This window comes from Microcebus murinus, chromosome 4, assembly GCF_040939455.1.
Source record: "Microcebus murinus isolate Inina chromosome 4, M.murinus_Inina_mat1.0, whole genome shotgun sequence".
Taxonomy (NCBI): domain Eukaryota; kingdom Metazoa; phylum Chordata; class Mammalia; order Primates; family Cheirogaleidae; genus Microcebus; species Microcebus murinus.
In genome coordinates this window covers 39,413,670-39,435,596 of record NC_134107.1, presented here as the reverse complement: position 1 = coordinate 39,435,596, position 21,927 = coordinate 39,413,670, and the positions used below count along the sequence as shown (strand labels likewise).

Here is a 21,927-nt window from a genome sequence, read left to right as displayed (position 1 = left end):
AACTGAATCCTTTCAGGTTTGTTTTTTTTTAATTGGGAAATGTCTTTATTTTATCCTAATTTTTGAAGAATGTTTTTGCTGCATATAAAATTCTGGATTAACGTTTTTAGAGTATTTTAAAGATGCTGTTCTATTGTCTTCTACAGTCCACTGTTTCTGTTGAGAATCCAGTTGTGTAAATATCAAGGGTCCCTTGTGTATGATGTCACTATTCTCTTTCTTTTTTCTTATCAATAATTAGATTAGAATATATATAATTGTCATTCTCTTTTGATTTATCTTGCTTAAATTTGGTCAAACTTCTGGAAAATATAAATTCATGGATTTTTAAAAACATACTTGGTGCTTTTGTCAATGTTTCTTTATATAATTTATATGCCCCTAATCTTTATCTCTTATGCCTTTGGAACTCCAAATATATGCTTATTAGACAACTTGATATGATACCATAGTTAACTAAATCTGTATTTATATATTTCTTCAATTATTTTCTCTTTAATTCAGATAGGATTATGTATATTTATATGTCCTTACATTTATTAATTCTTCATTCTTCAGTATTTAAACTGTGCATTTTTTATTTCATATATAGTATTTTCCTAATTTTAGAATTTTCATTTGTTTCTTTTTTATAGTTTCAATTCCTTTGTGGCCTTTGTCTGCTAATTTTAAATTCTGTGTTGCTTTGGATTCTATTGGCATTAATTGTTTTTTTTTTTTCTTGATGATGAGCACAATCCATGCTTTTTCATGTGTCTAATAATTCAATCATATGCTTGACTTTGTGTTGGATATACTGAAGAGATTCCAGGTCATACCATTTTTCTTTAGTGAATGTTGAATTCTCTCCTCTGTAGGCAATTAACATACTGAAGTTCTTTTTGATACTGTTAGACTTTTACAAATTATTTTTTATTATAACTCTGTATCAGTTGTGCCCTTAGTCATAAGATACATCTCTTACACTAAAGCATGTTTCTTACTCTCAAAGCCTGGCCTTTCTGAAGTCTCAACTAAATGCTTGTTCTTGAGGCTTCTCCACTCTAGCTGGATGAGAATTCCAGTATCTCACAGAATAGTGCAAGATTCTGGTAACTCTGTCCTACTCTTAGCCTTGCTGCAACTGCAGGTTAACAAGACTAGGTCTTTCAGGGTCCCTTACTATGCTTGTGTAACACAGTCTTTGGCCAAAGACCTGTAATGAATCTCCATGCATTCTTTTGGGGGTTTTCTGCAAAGTTTCTCCTTTTCTGGTAACATTTCTCACAAATTTTAGGCACTTTTGCAGATCAAACCTCTGACTTCTGCTTCCTTAGACCAGGAATACTGTTTTTTTCTTTGGACTTTACCTTCCATGGAAATTATAATGGTTCTTCTTTTAGAACACTGGTGTGAGCATGAGCTTTTTCTTTCTTTCTTTCTATGATCCTGTTATTACTATTTCCCAATGCTTGAGGATAGTTACCTCTTTTTTTTCAAATTTTATATTTGCTAATATGAAAAAGCAAATCAGGCAATAATTATTTGTTCATGCCTAGAAGCAGAAATTTCATAATTAATTATATTTTGACTTAAGTATAATGGTGTATGTCAGGTTGTAATTGAAAATGTCAGGTACAGTGAGCAAGAAATATTTATGCACTGAAAATTTTAGATTAGTAGTGGTCTCATAATGAGAGATAGTCATGGAAGAAAGATTAAATTGGGTCTTAAATTTCTGTGCTAAGAAATTCACCGAGATATAGACAAACATATGTGCCAAAATGAAGCACACAATCCCCCAAAAAGGAGATGTTAGTAATTTTAAATTTTAAGTGGAATTTAGCTGATTCAGTGAATGGATTTTTTGATCAGATGAGATTCCTTTGTAAATATACTGCAAAATATAAAAATAGTAAAAAAAGAAAAAGAAAGGCTTGAAAATGCACGAATTAAGGCATTTTTGTGCTCATTAAAAAATAAGTCTTTATGTTATAAAAGAATTCATTGAGATTTCAGTATCTTGGTGAATTTCCAATATGATTGCTTGCCAAAAGTAGATTTACAATGTATCTCCTGCATTTGGATGAAAAGAAGCAAAACAATTTATATGAAATGTCAAGAATTAGGCAAATCCATAGAGACATTACTATGTTTATCTACTTCTTTCTTCAAGTGAGTAGGTCTAATCTCAGGATAACTCATACATGGTGATGTTAGCAAAGAGGACACAAAACTGTTTTCAGGGAATATATATAGGATAAAAGAGATCCTTTAGCACCTTTTTCTTCTTAAAGAATTTCCATTCTAGGGCTTTGGAACACACTTTTCACCATTCCTGGAAGCCAGCAGGATGACATAACAAGGAGTTAGGGAATTTTGTGAGTCAAAACTATTTGCCAGGCATGGTGGCTCAGGCTTGTAATCCTAGCACTCTGGAAGGCCAAGGCAGGTGGATCATTTGAGTTTGAGCTCAGGAGTTCAAGACCAGCCTGAGCAAGAGGACACTCTAGCCCAGGCAACAGAGCGAGACACTGTCTCAAAAAAGAAAAAAAAGAAAGAAAGAAAGAAAAAAAAGCAACAAACAAACAAAAACAAAACAAAAATAAACTATTTGACAAAGATGGCTCAGTTCAAAAGAATAAGTAACCACCATTCTCTTTACTACTTCCATGAGATCACACATTTTAGCTCCCATATATGAGTAAAACTATGCTATATTTGTGTTTGTGTGCCTGGCTTATTTCTCTTTACGTAATGCCTTCCAGTTCCATCCACATTGCTGCAAATGACAGAATTTCATTCATTTTTATAGCTGGAACAAATTGCATTGTGAGTGTGTGTATATGTGTGTACCACATTTTCTTTATCCATCACATATCTGTTGACGGTCACTTCTGTTGATTCTATATCTTGCCTACTTTGAATAGTGTTGAAATAAACACAGGGGTATGGCTATCTCATCAATTTGGGAAGGGATAGATGAAGCAGTGTGGATGAAAATGTAAAAAATCTAGTGAAGTAGACAGAATAAGTTATAGTATTTGATAGCACAATAGGGCTAAGATAACAATAATTTATTGCATATTCCAAGATAGTTAGAAGAGAAGATTTGGAATGTTCCCAATACAAAGAAATGATAAATGTTTGAGGTGATGGATATCCTTATTACCCTGATTTGATTATGAAACATTGTATGCTTGTTATAAAAATATCACATGCACCCCTTAATGATATAACTTGCACCCTCTAAATGTGCAATTATTATGTATAAATAACAATTAAAATAAAAAGGAACTAGAGGTATTGGGTTTAGCTTTTTTGTTGCTTTTTCATTTGTTGTTTTTTGCTTTGTTTTTGTATGATGTACAGACACTGATATTAGCCTTATATTTCTCTTTTTTAGGAAGCAGTTGGCTTTTTAAAAAATAGACAACCTTATTAGAGGAAATTACTTTGCAGATAGTTTTAATTAGCAATGATAAAACACTGAGTATGAAAATAGGAAACAAATTTTTAATAAACCATGTAAATCATATATTTTTATTTTAATGACCAGATCTACAGATATCTGAATAAGATTAGTAATTGGCCCAGAAAATATGTTTATAAAAGTAAAATTTTGTATAATACCTTTACCTTCCTTATCACAAAAGAAAGAGAGAAGTGTCCCCCTCCTATTCTTAACATATTCACAGTATGGTGAGGAAAATAAAAATATAATTACAATATTATATTATAAGTGCAATATCAAGGCAATCTACCATATGTTGAGACTCAGAAAAGGAAGATTTCACTAAAATTGTGGTGGCAGATGAACTAGAGAAAGCATTATAGAAAGAAGCTAAGTCCTTGATGTGTCCTAAATGATTAAGGTAGCCATTCAGGTAGGTTGAGTGAGATAACACTTCTAGAAGAGCAATAACAAAAATTTTAAAGACCTATCGAGAGAAAACTTTCATTAATTACTAAGTTTACAGTACAGCATGAAAGTTAAAAAAAAATAAGCATGTATTGAATATATTATTTGAAGGTAAATTCCTAGGAGCTCTAAGGTAATAAAGAAATTGGCAGTTTATAGAGATTATGCAAGTGGAATGGACTTAAGGAAAATCCAGCTGTGATTAAGGATGGATGACTCTCGGGTTTATAACTTGGGTGATTGAGTTTATGGTGGTATAAGTAAATATACAGAAAGAGAATCAGACAGGGGAAGGATGAAAAAGAGTTCAATGTGATTGGATTTGACTTTGAGATATCCACAGAAACCTAGGTAATGGCTCAATAAAGAAGTCTAGGCTGGAGATAAATTTTGAGATTTATAACCATATTGGAGTTTGTAAAAATCATAAAAAATGATAAGTTTAACTTGGGAAAAATATAGAATTTTAAAAGAGGAGCATCAACAGTGAAACTCTAGGAGATATCAGAGTTTAGAATATGAGAATAGAAAAGGAAATCCAGAAATAAGTAAAAGGTATTACTGTAAGAGAAAAAAGATAGCAGAGCTATTAAATTAGGGGAAAATAACCTCTTCAACAAATGATGCAAGACAATGCTATACCCCATGTAAAGAAATGAATTTGAATCCCTACCTCATGAACATATAAAAATTGGACTACAGACGTATCTTTAAGATCTAAAACAATAAAAATCTTAGAATAAAACATCAGCATAAATTTTCTTGATATTGGATGAGGTAAAGCTTTTGTAGATACAGCATCAAGGGCATAGTTACAAAAGAAAAATAAATAGGTAAGTTGGACTTATCAAAATTAAAAACTTTTGCGTTGCAAATGACACCATCAGGAAGGTGAAAAGACAAATCATGGATTAGGAAACATTTGTAAATCATATATCTAAAAAGGAATTGTGTCAAAGAAATATATAGAACTCTTACAACTCAAAAATAAAACTCAAACCACATAAAATAGGCAAAGGATTTAAATGAATATATCTCCAAAAATGCATATGAATGGCCAATAAGCACAATAAAAAAATGCTCAGTATGATTCACTAACTGGTAAACTCAAATTAAAACGATAATGACATAGTACTTCACATCACCTAGGATGGCTTAAATAAATAATAACAGAAAATAACAAGTGTTATCAAGTTTGTAGATAAATTGATGCCTTCATGTATTACTGGTGGAAATATAAAATGGTATAGCTATTTTGGAAAAAAATTTGGAATTTTCTTAAAATATTAAACATCGAGTTACCATATGACCCAGGAATTCTACTTCTAAGTATATATCCAAGAGAATTGAAAACAGATGTTCATGCAGCTTTTATAGGAATGTTCACGGTAGCATTATTCATAATAACTAAACCATGGAAACAGCCAAATATCTATCAGTTGATTAATGAATAAACAAATGTGGTATATCCATACAATGAAACACTATTCAGCAATAAAAAGGAATGAAGTACTGATATATGCTATAACATGGATTAACCTTGAAACATAGATGTGAAAGAAACCAGTCACATAAACTCATAGAGTGTATGATTCAATTTATATAAATGGTCAAGAATAGAGTAATCCATAAAGACAGAAATTAGATTAGTGTTTGCCAGGTATGGGGAGAAGGGGTGAAGAAGGTAGTGGGAAGTGGATGCTCGGAGAGTGCAGGGTTTCTTTGGGGGGTGATGAATATATTCTGGAATTATATAATGGTGATGATTTCATAACCTTGTGAGTATGTATAAAAACACTGAATTATACACTTTAAAATGGTATAGTTTTGGTACCTGAATTAAATTGAGTAAATGCTTTTGAAAAAACAGCTTCTACACCTCCCAACCCCAGCACTTCATGGAGATTCAGCACAACTGGATATGCTTTCTTGTTTTTGTGAAATTTTTTTGTTTGTTTTATGAGACTTGAGTATAGTTACAAACAATTTTTGCTGAATTAATGTTAGGACTCCGCATAGGACAAGTGTTTTCAGTTAAGTGAATCTGTTGTCTGTACTACTGCATCTTTAAAATTCATATATAAATGCTCTGAAGCCATAAAATCAATTCTGGATTTGAGTTTTCCTGTGAGTGTGGACAGAATGTCATGGGAGACAGAATGTCACATGGTCCTATAATTCCCCAAGAAAAAAAGACTTCTGAAAGGCACATCTGGACTTGAATTCATAATAATACTTCAGTTCTCTAAACCTGTAGACGTTTCCAAAATCTCACTTATGCTCACCTTCCAACATGTGCTTCCCTAAAGCTCTCATGCCCCTCTAAGTTAGATATATTTTTTCTTGCAGAAAAAGCAAGAATGCTAACAAACCTTGTGGTTCCATAAAGGTGTCCAATACAGAGGCACAACAGAACTCTGAGACACATTTCTAAACAAAGTTCATTCCAATACTTCTTTTTCTTGGTTAATATTCTAAGGGAGTTTTATTATTGTTCTTTTATATCTGGAAGAAAGTAATAAAATTTAGCTTGGGGAAAGTCTTTTTTTAATAGGTATATATTTTTTCTTCAATAAAGCATATATTTTGAAGTGATACAGACTGAATTTGAATGTCATCACCACTATATAAATTAATGGGTGACCTTGAGCAAGTAACTTAACCACTTTGAATTTGTCACCTTAACTGCAAAAGAGAAAAATCATAGAAATGACTACCACACTTGGTTCCTATGATTAGGACATAAGATAATCAATGCAAACTTTTTATGTAAACAAAAATGTGTTCTACAAATATGAATGTTATTTTCTGGTATACACATTTTTTATTACCATGTGCCATATGTCTTTGTTGAATATACAACTCAAATGATCTCCTTCAAAGTGAGCAGGAAATCTATTGTTAGAAAACTCTGGTAGAAGCAAACTAGAGTTTATATTTTCCCTTGGAGTTGAGTTCTATTTCAGCAAAGAGTGGTGTCATTTTTTTCTTTGTAAATGGCATGCCATCCAGAAGTGAGTTGATTTGTATATACCTACTTATATCTGTTGTGTATCTTACTATTCTATTGCTCTAGGGTCTGATACTCACTTTGCAAAAGTTATTATACATCTATATTAGCAGCCTGAGGTTTTAAAACGAATGTGTTCAGTTATGAATGTCTTAAACTTCAACCCCACTCAAAAATAGGTGATTTACTCTTTAAACTTGCATCCTGTAAAGGTTTATAACAAATGCATTTTTCCTACAAATAATGTCTTCAAAATGAGATTAAAGAGGATACTTCATCTGAATCTTACTGCAAATAGCTTTCCCCTGAAAAAAGTGGAATATGACCTGAACCCTTTGGATGGGAATTCCTGGACACTAGATGTCCATTGCCTTTTGGATCTTTGGTGCACCTCAGCCTTTACTGAACACCAACTTTGTGTCAAACACTGGGTTAGGTGTGGTAGGTGTGATGTACAAGGCAATAGTAGGATTCTCTTAGAAATTAATATAAGAAGTTCTTTGTTTAAAAAAAGTCTGTAATAATGATAATATTAATTTCTATTTCACCATGATGGCTCTTGTCAGGATCAGATTAAATGTATGAAAAATTACAAGATCTGATTAATGTATAAAATGTGCTTCATAAATAATTATATATTATATATATATATATATATCTCCAGCAAAATATTATGTTGTAAAGATTTGAGAACTGAGTATCTCAGTAGATGAAGTGGTTCTGTTTACCCTAACTGGAAAATGGTATTTTGTATTATAGTTTCACTATTTAATTTTTATAACTAAATTTTCTAAATAAAGCTTATTAAACATTGGATGTTCTTTATAAAACATTTGGAAAACATAGAAATCAAAATGACACATAAAAATCTTCTGCTTTCCAATACTATCACGTTGAGTTAATTACTGTTAACATTTTAATGGATTTTCCAGTTATGTCTCCTTGATGAGTCTCACCTGAGGAAAAGGACTCCTTCAGGTGCGTGAACTTGGGCCATCAGGTCCACCCCCCATTGCCAGCTGCTGGTACAAGCAGCCATTGAAATCAGAGGAAGATCGGAAATCTTCAAAACGCAGAAGCAGCAGACGTCTTAAAGGTCCCGAAATGTTCTTTGTGGTCGACATTTACCGGGTTAAGAAGCTTGCAATGGCATTATGGGCTCAGGGTGCATTTCTGGACGCCACTTACTCCTGCTTCCTTCCATCTGTATCGAGCAAATCGTTATGCATTTCTAACTGGAACAATATTTAAACACTCTCTCCAGAGCGACGTCCTTCCAAACACCGTTTAATCAGGTGAGGGACACCTGCCTAAGACTCTGACTCTCAGAGTCTGATGGTCTTTCCCAGTGCATTCGGTCTCACCTCCCGCAGAGGATGCAAGTGCAATTATTGGCAGATTAGACTTCTCCTCTTCCCCGCCCCTCCCCTCGCCATCCTGGGGAGAAGCGCGAATAAATGATCTGCTCCTTGCCGGTGCTCGCCCGAGTGACCAGAGCGCAGATCGGAGGGCGCAGGGCGAGCGCCGGGCACCCCTCCCTCTCCCCGCGCCGCCTCCAGCGCGAGTGACAACGCGCCCTCCGGGCTCCGGAGCGGCGGCTCCAAACAATCCCGGGCAGGGCTCGCCTCGCCGGTGACATCACTCCTGAAGATACTCCCCGCTCCCAGCTCCTGCCTTCAAGAGAGGCGTCCGTCCGTCCGTTTGTCCGTCTCCGTCTCTCCACCGCCCGAGAGTGATCACCGCTGGCTGGGAACCGAGCCGGGCACCGAGGAGCGACAGGACCCCGAAGAGGCGAAAGAGAGAAGGCAGCGAGGGAAGGAGGACCCCGGCAGGCGACAGCATGAAATTCAGCCCAGTGCACTACTTGCTGCCTCTGCTGCCGGCACTGGTCCTCAGCACCAGGTGAGTCCAGGAGCGTGTGTGACCTGAGCCCAGGGGCGCTGCCGCGCGAGGTGGGTCCTACTGTGGGTCACCAGTGCGGGCCAAGACACTTCAGCTGTTTGCATCTCCCGCCTAAGTAAGAAGGTCTGTCTTTGATGTGGGCTCTGAAATCCTTCCGGGAGAGCAAGCCCTTTTCTAGTTATTTCAGCCCCTTGGAGAAAGTCTCAGGATTGCTTCCAGCCAAGAGACCGAGAGCTTCCCCTTTAGAGGGGGAAAAAGACATTTTTCCCTCCAGCCCTAGAAGCAGCGAATAGATAACACGCGGTAATAGAACAAAATAGAGAGACAAGGAGGGAACTGCCACCAGGCAGTGTATTACACTGGAGTTAGAGCTTCTCCCCTCCCCCATGTGTGTCTGATTTTAAGGTAGAGGGAACCAGAGAAAACAGATTAATCCCAGAAGATCCTAAGACTTGTATAAAAGTTCGCAGACTCCCTAAATGGACTGTTTTAATGCGTTGGGTGGGCTCAGTGATAGGCGTTTTTATTTGAGAAGGGGTCTAACTAACTAAACAACACAGAAAGCGATTAAAAGTTAGAAGACGCTCTCAGAGTGCTGATGCCGAGACCTTAATCAGAAACAAATAAGTACTGTACTCCATCACTGGCCATGGATGGGAGTATAAGCCTCACTACAGAGGGGCTATTTTTAGTGGAGATTTAAAATGCAGTGATTGAGAAGAGTTTTGTGACTCCCCTCTGTTGATCAAGTCCCAAAGTTGGTGATGGGTTTGCTTTGTTAGTCTACAAGCGCAGTACAAAGGTGGACTGTTTCATTGCCCAGGACTGAGTCTTTATTCTGCATGCCCTTAGCATCATATTGGCAGCAACCTCTTTCCCTTGGCTACTATAAAATAAAATAACCCACACAGGATGAGGATCCTTTCAAATCTACATGAATAGAAACATTATCTTATTGTGCATTTGATGGAAAATAAAGTGGGGATATAGGATTGTATATAATTATGAAATGGAAAAGGATGAAAAAAGATGAAAAAAAACTCACTATCTCTTAAAAATTAAGACTGTAAAATTCTTGATTCCATTCCCAGTCTACGCAGCCTCTTTCAGGCCTGTATAACCAAACTTTCCTTTCAGTGTAGGAACTGTTTCACTTAGCCCCAATAATTCATGAATTTAGTCTTTTCTTGCAGAAAAAGGGCAAGTGACTGCCCCAGATTAAAATGGAATGTGAGTTTTATTCTGTCTTTTAAGGTTTGCTTATCACTTCAGTTTACAAAATACAGATGAAAATCAGTTTTCTTCCAATATTATAATAACTTGCTCCAAATACAGAGTCCATTTTAATATTTGTGGTTAGCTCTAAACAGATCAATGCAAATTATTCGTAAGTTATTCTTTAAATTCTTGCCACTCACAATTATGTTGTAATTTAATAATTACTTGTAGAGTCTTCTAGAGAAAGGAAATTTTCAAAGTTCTGATAAGTAGATGCTCATCAACACATGCATAAAATAGTAAATATTTATACAATGGAAACCCAATCTATAGTGGCTTTAAAGACAGTGAAAATCTCTAGAGTTCCAAAAGTACATTTGCTTTTTAAGGATGCTATAATTTGACTGGAAAAGCTCTATAGTTTCTAGTTTCCAAAGTTTAAATGTCAGTTATATAATACAAGGACAAAGAGCCATCATATTTCTCTTTTATTAAAGTGCTAATTTTGATATGGAAAAATTTCTTTAAAAATACTCCACACGTTTATCATGACAAAAACTAGAATAGTCTTTCCTAGTTCACTTTAGGTACAAAACTTCTGCAGTGTTGGTTATACGTGAAAACTGTGACTGGTCTTTAAGTTTTATTAGAAAAATATGCTGAACTTGAATAAGCAAAGCCTTCATCATCAGTAGCCTGTCCTGTTAGTGTGATTACTCTGTAACTTTTTATTTTACTGGATACCCATAACACTTGTACAGTAAACAAATTTGGAAATGAATGTGGTACTACAAATGTGTCATTTTGCAAGAAGAGAAGGTTTTAAAGAACTCAAATAAAAAGATGTTCTCTTTACGATATTTATCAGTTCTTGTAAGCACATGGTTAATGTGCAGATTAAAACCTAAACTGACAGCTTTGCAAGAACAGTTGCATTAGTGGGGTAAGCTTATTGTCCTGCTGGGAAAAGCTGTGTAGCTCAGCCATGGCCACCTGTGACAGTGGGTTTTCTAGCCAAAGACTTCTGTTAACTTAGTTTCTTAGTCAGTGGTCCTGCATGTGAAGCAAATGGTATTTTGCATGTTTAGACCCCATCCAGTGCATTAACAGAGGGTGGCATTTGCTAGTTTTTCCTATAGCCTTGGGGTGATGATACCTGCCTTTTATTGTCAAACTCTTTCTAAGGTGTGGAAAATGCAGAGCTGAGACTTTTGATGCAAAAATATATTTGTTTCATCATCTCTTTCTCTTAGTGCATCTCCTTAATACTTTGCTATTTTCTTTATAATAGGTCTAAAGTTCAGCTCTGTTTTAAAGTAAAGGAGTGTGCACTAAAATACTGCTGCAGTTGGAAAGGTAGTCACTATATAATATTTTTTCTAGCCGCTGGGGTGCAACCCTAAAACAGTCTTAAATTTTAAATAGGAATTTTTGAACAGCTTTCTGTTTCTGTTTGTCCTCCACTTTGCCCATAGCCACTTTAGATGCTGAAGCACAAAATTCCATAATTTCATCATAATGAACATCAATGCCCCCCAAAATCAAAGTTACTTTATTTGTCCTGAAAGAAAGATAAATGTTCACCTTAAACAGCAGCCAACCATTTTCTCTGTTTTACTGGTAAACCCCATAGAGTTGAAAAGAGCTGGTTAAAATCCTGACACACTGTTTCTCCTCTTTAGAAAGTGCATATAAATTAAAAAAAAAAAAAACCAAAAACAAAACAAGTTAATGATATGAATAATGTAGTTAATACAGAAACCCATTTATACTGTTCGCAATAAAAGCAGTCAAAGAAAGCAAAAACATGTTGGTTTAATAGCTTCAGAGTAAAATGACTGTACTTTTTAAATAGCCTCATTCTGTAGAAGTATTAAATTGCTATTCCAAGGTAGCCAGTAATGCACTTCAGAAAGAAGTAGTGTGGGTATTGAAAGTAATGGTAGGGTGGAAAATTCTTTAGAAGTTCTTGGTGAAAAGGGACCCATGGAGTGCTGGCGAAGGCTTGTACTTTAGACTGCTGAACCTCGGTTCCTTTATGCTGTGGTTATACTCTTGATGCCTTTGGATTGTTAACTTTTAAATGACTTAATGGGGAGAAAGACATGGCAGGGGAGGAGTGAAGGTCTACTGACTTCTAGTGGTTTTTCCATCAAGGAAGAACTTTGAGCAGATGGTTGGTGATAGTCCTCCCAATAGGAGTCACCTTAGAGGTCTCTCCTGGGCCCTCTGATCAGCAGTCACACAGCATGTTTACATTGGAACATATTTTTAGATGATACTATATACTGAGGAGGCCCTAGGCTCCTATTTGTCCCGTGCCTTAATCTAATCTCAGGATCAAGTTGATGTGTTGTATAAAGGAAAATACAAAAATCACAATAAACACACACACACAAATTTCTAAACAAATAAATGTGTTGTAGGAAGCAATCTTATCTTAACTCTCCTGAAAGAGTCTGAGGTAATAGGGGTTTGTTTTTCCAAGTCCTGGACACAGTGACTCTGTCACACATGCCTCTTTAAATGACCCTACCTATATTCCTTTATTTGTGATAAGAATTGTGCCTTCTGTGTAAACAGGTTAGAGAAATGTCTTTCCTAAGATGATATTAACAAGCAAATATTTTGACTTCTCAAACTGCAATTTTGGACCTTAGTTGCCTATTTCCAATAGCAGTTTTTAAAATGGCTTATTTGGGGATTATCTTTGTGGGTTAAATTTTCTCTATGACTAACGGGCACCTCAAACATTTATGATTTGACTATACAATTGTCCTTAACCAAACTCCATGTAATTGAAAGGAAGACCTTGACCTTCCAACCAGGAAGCAAAAATCACTGAAACCACTGAAGAGTGTGTGATTCTAACAAAATTATGTTTTCTCGTGTATGCTAGGAGAGACTCTGTGTGTGCCTGTTTTTGCATGACTTATAGGAGATTTATTTAAAGTCCATTTAACAAATGGGGCTGAATCATTTAAGTAACCTAATTAAACAGATACTGTTTCAAATTATGTTTTCTCCTCTGGGAAATCCAGAAAAAACTATCTAAACTTATCTTCATCACTTTAGAGATGTCTTTGATGTTTTCAATATAATGCACTTAGAGTGTGCTTGAGGCCAGGCTTGGTGGCTAATGCCTATACTCCTAGTACTTTGGGAGACAGAGGCAGGAGGATTGCTTAAGGCCAGGAGTTCAAGACCAGCCTGGGCAATAGGGGGACCTTGTCCATACCAAAAAAAAAAAAATCTATCTGGTGTGGTAGCATGAGCCCACCTACTGTAGTCCCACCTACTTGGGAGGCTGAGGCAGGGGGATCTGATCTCTGGAGCCTAGGAGCTTGAGGTTACAGTGAGGTATGAGGATGCTACTGCATTCCAGGCTGGATAACAGAGTGAGACCTTATCTTGCAAATGAATAAATAAATAAAAATGTGCTTTCAGTCAGTCACCATATGAAGAATGAGGACAACAAAACAGTAGATTAGTTACACATGCATATCACTGTAATCTAATTATGTAAACAAATAATTATATATAAGAAAAATATGTTGAATAAATAACAACAAAAGTTTGTATAAATCATTTTATACAAAGTTTTAAGTGTGAATGGAGAAAAGAGTGAATAATACCAGTTAATGAATATCAGAAGTAACATCTACTTTCCAAAGACAATGAGAATGCTATTTTGTAATCAGCTTTGATATCATACAACACTTGCTACCTGTGTGATGTTAAATAAATTGCTTATCCTTTCTACACAGTTTTTTGATGTAGAAAACAGGAATTCTCATAAAACCTACTTGAGAAGGTTGTTGTAAGAACTGAATGAGTTAATCCACAGAGTTCAGTATATTCCCTAGAAGGCTATTACAGTACGTTTATTATTTTTATGAAATCTTTGCATCTGTGATTGATCTGGACATAGCAGAAACAAAGGAAAACTTGAATACAAATCAATTGAATGACATCAAATAAAGAAGAAGTATAATCATCATCCAAAAGAAAGGAAATATCTGCAGAGAAGAGAGGAAGCAGGAGGTGTAATAAACATTTCTTGATAACTAGACTAGTTCTTCTCAAAAGTGTTTTGGAGGCAAAGTTCGGAAATTGTACTGTGTATTTAGAAGAAAACCATGAAAATTTGGGATATTTAATCAAATCACATAGAATGATATTTAGCACAAAAGTATATATTTTGCTATATGTATACATATTTATAATGTAATTGCATTTACAATGTATAAATCATAGTATGAAATCAAAGCCATGAGCACAGGAGTCAAAGAATATAAAAGGATGCTTTCAAACTACATAGGTTGGGTGAATTTAAACATTTTTATGACTCTATTTTCTGCTTGTTCCCTGATTTTATAATTTACTAACAATCTCTAAAATATACAAATTATTCGAAAAATTAAAGAAAAAAAGGTAACATTGAAATATTTTCCTATGGAGAACAATTTAAGAACCACTGATATAGACAAAGCCCAACTATTATGTCTTAAAAATCATCATATGAAGGGAACCTTATACTAAACCAGTTTTGAAAATGGTCTTTATTATCTATTCTCAACTAGTTTCCACATGTACTATCATAAACTCTTCACAGTTATGCCATGAAGTTCTCTGACTGTTACATAAAAATATTTTTTGTTCCTGTAGGTTACTGTGTGAGTGTGTGAATGTTTTTTGTACAACAGTATCTGTTAGCTAAATGGATCATAAAATGGGGTGTGATTTTCTGCTAAGAGGAATTAAAAGGTATATATCATGTTAAGTGTGCATCAGAGAAAATGCATGTGTTTACTAAAACCTGTAACTCACGCTTCATGAGTATAGAAGACACAAGCTGAAGGTCAACCAAGTAAACGGTGTGCTCTGAGAATGCTTTCATAAACACTAGGAGACATAATTATCCCTTGGATAGTGATTGCATTGCAATTATGTCTGACTTGTTTGGTGTTGCTTTCCAGTATTTTAATCTTTTTAAGTGTACTTTAAAGAGCCTGCTATGGAGAAACATGCTGTGAATACAAGGTTGTGTTCTAGTCCAAAATCCTACATTTTAGAGGTGAGAAAACTGAAATGTAGGGTGGTTGAAAATTGCCCAAGGAGACACAAAGGGAAAGCAAAACTAGAACCCAGACCTTTCCACTATATTCTTTTTGTACCGTTATATGACTTCTTTCTGTGGCATATCTCTTCTGTAATCAAGCAACATGTGAATAGTTGGTACCTACCATATGTCCAGAACTATTCTTGTTATTGTGGAGTATAAAGTAACTCTAAAACAAATTCTATGACCATATGCAATTGTGATAGAACAACGGACTATAAGACAAAGGAAATTACAGCAATAAGGAGTTGAATACTATTTTTTTTAATCCAGTATTCAGTTGATATTTGAAGAGTGTTTTAGCCTATATAAGATTCTAGGTCATTTTCAAAACTCAAAACAGTCATTAATGAGTTCTTACCATTGCACACAATTTACTTCCCAAAAGATACACCTATGATGGTTCCTGTTGACCTTTCAGTTCTATTGTAATGTGATATTTTTGGTGCCTTTGGGACCTTTTCATTGAAATGTTTTCCTATAAATGTAGTTTCTAAACATTTGCTTATATATTCTGCACCTCTTAAATCTAGACTGAAACTGTGTGGTACTGCTCAATGGGAAGCATACTTACTATCTTGCAAAGATATATTCTGAAATATGTTCACATTTAGCTTTAATGTATGATGACATTGCATTTTGTTTGGTTTACATTTCTCTATACTTTCATCATGACTTATATGCAGTATATAGTTACAGAACATCTTTAGGATCAGGTGGTTGTAGATTTTATTCTACCTGTACATGTCATAAGCTCTTTTCCTTTGGGTGTCTTCCCTAACAACTCTGAGACTTAAATTTCTCATCTATGAAATGGGAAGTAATACTATCTAACATTTAGGCCTATCAGGATTTAAGAAAATGTATTTAAGTTATATCTCAATACATAGCACATAGTGTGCCATATAGTCTCTTAGAAAATGCTGAGACATGTTAGCTATTACTATACATAGGAATTATAATTTAGTGTGTTGATTTTATGTAGGACACCTTACGCAATCAACATGAAACTTAATACTTTTATTAAAAATCAAAATAAATGAATTCCTTAACTTAATTTCAAAATTCTAGACTGGTACAATCAAAATTATAAAATCATAGTGTATTTCCTGATAAAATTCTGCTGGGATAAGGGTGAGAAGGGAACTAAGCCAGTGAATACTTTTTTATGAAGATGAATTCAAACATTACCCATTTGTGTGGCAGAATACACTTTAAAGAGTACCTGAAGAGAAAATGCCATACCCTAAATTCTAATCCTTGCTGATAATTAAATAAGTGAAGGTTATTGGCATTTGCTTTCTCATCTTCAGCTTCTTCTTTTTGTCTTTTTTCTCTTATGCTTAGAAAACAAATGGAACTACAAGTTTGCAATGACTTTCTAACTTCCAAACCAGTCCTTGTGGCTGAGCTGAGGTATTGGTAAGGGCTGATACAGATTCTGGGGCAGCGTTTATTTCCAGCACCCTATGAAGGATGCAACTTCCTGTGACTTCCTCTTACTTATCCTCTGGAGGATTATAAGGGTTTCTAATTTCCTGACATTCAGACTCTAGTTCAAACATAATCCTAGCATCTAGAAGCACTTGCTGAGTGAGTAACTGACTAATGGAGTTGGGGGTGTAGGAGAAGGGTGGAGGTTACAAAAGATCTCTACCCTGTTGCACGGGCTTAAATCCAAAGAATATGAAATCAAATACTTTGGATCAGATGTACTTACTATATGAATTTAATAACATCAATTAACATCTCTTAGCTACATTCTTCCGAGCAGTAAGAAGGTGATAACAGTGCTTTTCTCATAGATTTTTCAGGATAAGCTAATGTATGCAAAAAATAGTATTTAGCACAGAGAAACACTCATTATATTGCCATTCTTATATTATCTAATTGAGAAAAAACTTATGTCATACTAGGATAGGCAAGTCAGAATTGTTGATGAAAAGATTTTGGAACTCATTTATCTCCCCCCTCATTAGAGATTAAAAAAACTGAGTGGAAAGGGTATTTTTCCTTCAAGATCATGCAGATAATTTGGGACCAATGCAGAAGCCAGTTCTCTATTACCTTAACCAATTCCATTTAATAACAATAATGTAAATACCTGTAACATTTTCAAGAAAAAATAATAAGGAAAGCCATCATCCTCTAACCTGGATTATCTTTGGGCTCTTAAATCTCTAAATTATGTTGTAAATATGGTTACATATTAAGTAGAGTTATTACAATTATATTCCAATAATGTCATATTAATGATTTTAAAGAGGGTAGGTTCATTGTTCAAGTTTTTGGCCAAAGATGGCAGGACTAAAGGGACACATCTTAATCTAGCACAGCATAAAGATTAACAAACCTTTTGACAAGTTGAGAGCCCTGCCCTTTTTTCATTGTAAGGTCCCATTTCAAGGCAAGGGTGGTCATGACCTGTACAGAACAGTTCAGAAGAAGAAGGGCTGGAATGGCAGAGGGACATGAGCAACTTAACATACTAGAGCTCTTTGAGTGTAGTGTGCCAGCAAAGAGGTGAGAAGAGTGGGGAAAAAAGCCACAATCGCTAGCCTTACTGCTCTTCTGTATATAAATTTCTCTTTTCTAATGCTTGCAGTCATGCATTACTGGTCTTTGCAGTAAACTAAGCTTTTAACATTAGGCAGAAAAGGGGGAAAAAATCTCTGAATTATAAAACAAACAAGAAAACGCATGAAAAATCGAAGTGACATGCTGGCAAGAAGGAGATATGGCTGAAGAAGCTTTATATCTTTGAGAGCATGTAGCTCTTTCCTTCAGATGCCATGGAGAGAAATGTGAGCTCATCCTACAAATAAGAAGTTGCCATAAAAAATGGGGGGAATTGTTCTTTTTCTGACACTGCAATTTAAAAAAAGATTGAAGTATATTGAATTCGTTTTTTGTGTTCTGGGTATAACTTTATTTCAGTTGGTCATTTTATAGAATCGTAACTCACAGATTCAGCCAACATTTCTGAAGACTAATCATGTTTCTTGAAGTATGCTAGCTATTAATACTTACTCTCTGTTACTTAATCCTTGCTCTGTGATAACGCATTATATTTATACATGTTTTATCACTGGGGAGACCTGTGTTTTGGACACATTAAGTGACCGGCCCATATCCCCCCAGCTGGAAAATGGTCAGATCTTAGGCCATTATTCTGAGAACGGCTTTATGAATGAAACTGTAGTGCTGCCTGCAGAGTCGAATTCTGTATTAATGTACATTGCAGAAGAATGATAATATGTACTACAAATAAGAATGCTGATACTAAACCAGGTTGGCAAATGACTGCATGGTTTCATGAGCTGCCACAGATTATGTTAAAAATATTCTTAAAATAAATCGGCCAAAGAAATTCATTAGTTTGAAGATAAGCCAATTAAAGCCTTTATTATAAATTCAGAAGTTCACTAGCTAATTTCTTCATTGCTATGTAGAAAACATATATGTCCTCAGTTTAGTGTTTCTCAAAGTATGTTCCTCAGTGACATTCAGTGAGAATTACTTGTGGTGCTTCTTAAAAAGATAGGTTTCAGTTCCTGCTCTTGGTATATTAGATTAGAATTCAGGTGTCCTCAAACTGTGGCCTGCGGACCACATGTGGGTGTTTTTGCCCATTTGTTTTTTTACTTCAAAATAAGATATGTGCAGTGTGCATAGGAATTTATTCATAGTTTTTTTTTTTAAAGTATAGTCTGGGCCTCCAACGGTCTGAGGGACAGTGAACTGGTCCCCTGTTTAAAAAGTTTGAAGATCCCTAGATTAGATCATCTAAGGAAGAGGCCAAGGAACTTTCACTTTAATGTGGAACTCAGGTGCTTCCTACTTAAATGAAAGCCTGGAAACCACAGTTCTAGTATTTGAGAATTGTAAAGTCCCTAGTATTTGAGAACTATAAATTCTAGTATACTTTGATCTCTTTGGCATTTACCCAACATGAAAATTGCAGCCGAAGTCAGGAGGATGGGAAGATGGTAATGTTTTGGCAAAAAATCACACCTATTTTCACATATATAAAAATACATTTAATAAGTGAGTATTGGATTGTGCACCAGGCTGTATTTATCAGTCAAGTTACATGAAAATAATTTTCTGCCTCATGTACCTTTCTTCAAAGTGGTGAGAAAATACCCAAATAAACTGAATGATAGAAAAATATTTTACATAGACTTGTCAGGGGCATAGTGTATTTAGAATATATGCGAGAATAAGGTGAAATGTCTTAGATACATTGAAAACTTTGACAATTTAATTGTATCTTCCTCAACATTTCATCACTCCGAGGTGTACAGTAAAGAGGCAATGAAAACCAAGACTTGCACATGAGGCCATAGGAATGTTTGTTCTGTTCTACTTAGGGCAGGAAATGTGAATTTTCACAGGAAGTAGAAGTAATATTTGGCTTGGTAAAAATAAAAATTTTTATCATCTCCCTTCCAACCCTGACTACCAATAAGTGGCAGTTGGTTTTGCATGATGTGATAAAACAAGTTTTTGAAAGAATTTTCTGGAGTAAATAGAATGTTCAACTATGCCAGCCATATTATCTTAGTCGTCATCTTCTCTATAGCATCAGTTAGTTTTCCTGGAATAAAACTGAAGAGAATCAAAAGATAATATAATAAATAATAGCTATGAATTATGTAATACCTTCAGCCATGTTAATCCTCAGTGAAATCTGACTTGGTTACTGATATTGCCCCATTCTATAGATGTGGAAACTAGGGCACATAGTACTTAGATTACTTGCCCAACATTTTGCTGTTAAGTAGCGGAGCCTAGATTCAAACCCAAATAGTACTAAGAGCCCGCACTCTTTACCACTATATTATAGCATGTCCTGGAGTGTAAAGCAAATAGCTGGAATGACCTTCAATCTTTGTCTCCACTTCATTGTAGGTTCTGGTTGCATGTCCTTCCTCAGATAAATAGGTCACTGGAATTTTTGTATGATGAAGGAAGGAAGGCGAAATGTGACTTCCTTTCAGGTATCCTTTAAGCTCACAACTAAAGATGACAGGAGAGACTTTCCTTAAAGTTATAACTGAAAAGGTTTATTTTATTTTGTTTTTATTATGAAAAAAATAATCATATATTAGTATAGTAGTATTGTCTTCACATGTGGATGTTATTTTCCAAAAACACCAATGAACTAGAGTTTTCTACCGGCTGGCCCCAGATGTCTTCCAAATGTTAACCATGGAGCTTAGGAACAAGTGTATAAGAGTCAGGCTGGCATGTGTTATAATTGCAGCTCAACATCTTCTACTTGTGTGATTCCAGGTTGCTATCTCAACTGCTGGACTCATAATTTAATTTTTTAAAATAATTTATAACAGTAGCTGAAATATATTGCTTATTTTCTGTGTGTAAGAATTGTACTACAAATTTTCTAGGGTTACGTTAATGATTTCCAATACCTCATGGAGGTATGTTATTGATTAAGACATCAGGGATTAGAGAATTTAATATCTATAAGGACACAAAATTAATAAAGGGTAGAGACAGAATTTGAACTCATGATTTACCAGGCATATGCCTCAAGGTCAATACTGGCATAAGCCTGGGACAATGCAAGTTAGCACTAAAATTTGAGGTGTCTAGGCATTTGAGAAGTAACAAAGGAGATGTTGGAAACTACATGCAGACTGATGGAACTAGGGGACTTGTGTCACACACATGCACATGCTTGGGGGTGTGAGCTGAGTGAGGGTCAGTGCTTGGTAGACATGTGTCCCCTGTTTGTGTGCTGACCCACAAGACATTCCATGTAGTAAATAGTGTCACCTTTTTTTAAAAAAAAAACTATAAAAAACAGTGGACTCATCATTTGAACCCCATCTTGACAGCCTGACATAATAATAATAATAATAACAACAACAACAACAACAACAACAACAGCCAGATTGTCCTTAGGAAGCTTATAGAGTTGTTTTGCTAGAACTGCACTTCCATTGATGAACAGAAGATGGCAGTATGAAGTACAGTACAGTTATATCTCTGTTCCACAGAAATCATTTATAGACTGACGTATTTGTCTAGAAATTTATATCTAAGAAAAGGGCTTGATCTCACATAAATTTTATTGACACATGGGCATATGCATGTATATATATGCATAGGATATGTACTAATATATATAATATACAATTTTTAAGAAATTTAAAAATATACGTAGATATTTTGCAGCTTTCTGAAAACTTATACTTGAAAACAGACTTGGGTTGGTAGCACACTACCATTAGCTTGATTCCATTAATCACTACAGCGTTTCCTATATGTCTACCTTTCTCCCTAGGGCCTGAAAATTTAATATTGTACCCAATCTCCCTATATACTCTTTTACTCAAATGATATTATACTAAAATAATTTTCAAATATAGCTTTGAAGTTGAGTGGGCATCCTGTGAGTGAGATATACTATCTGGCATTTTTATAGTATTTTTATTTTAATTGTCATATGTACCCATACATCTTCATAACACCTCATGTAGAACTTAGCAATAACCCCTTTATATAGATGAGGAACCTATTAGTAATGACAGTGAGGTGGCCTAAACCCAAGGCTCTGAGTTCTATATTTGCAATACCAAAATTGCCTTGATATCTAGAAAGTAGGAATATAAAGGTGGTGGAGTTGTCTGCTGGCTAGCTCCTATGCCTTAAAGGAAGAAAAGGAAAGAACACGGTATGGTGGCTAAAAGCAAATTGGATTTAAATTGTAGTGCTCTTTATTTTTATATTTAGAAGATGAGAAAA

General features: G+C 35.1%; 1 protein-coding gene across 2 annotated transcripts in view; it reads left to right on the top strand.

Moving 5' to 3' along the window:
• The first annotated feature begins 8,408 nt into the window (after positions 1–8,408).
• Positions 8,409–21,927, top strand: part of LUZP2 (leucine zipper protein 2) — a 440,045-nt gene continuing 426,526 nt past the window's right edge. Inside the window, exon 1 of one of the 2 annotated variants that reach the window (XM_020286544.2) lies at positions 8,409–8,813. Coding sequence is in view for 1 of the 2 variants with exons in the window: in XM_020286543.2 (XP_020142132.1) it covers positions 8,752–8,813 (62 nt within the window). In the remaining variant the exon portion in view is untranslated. The remainder of the gene's footprint in view (positions 8,814–21,927) is intronic. The other variant, XM_020286543.2, reaches the window with a different exon arrangement.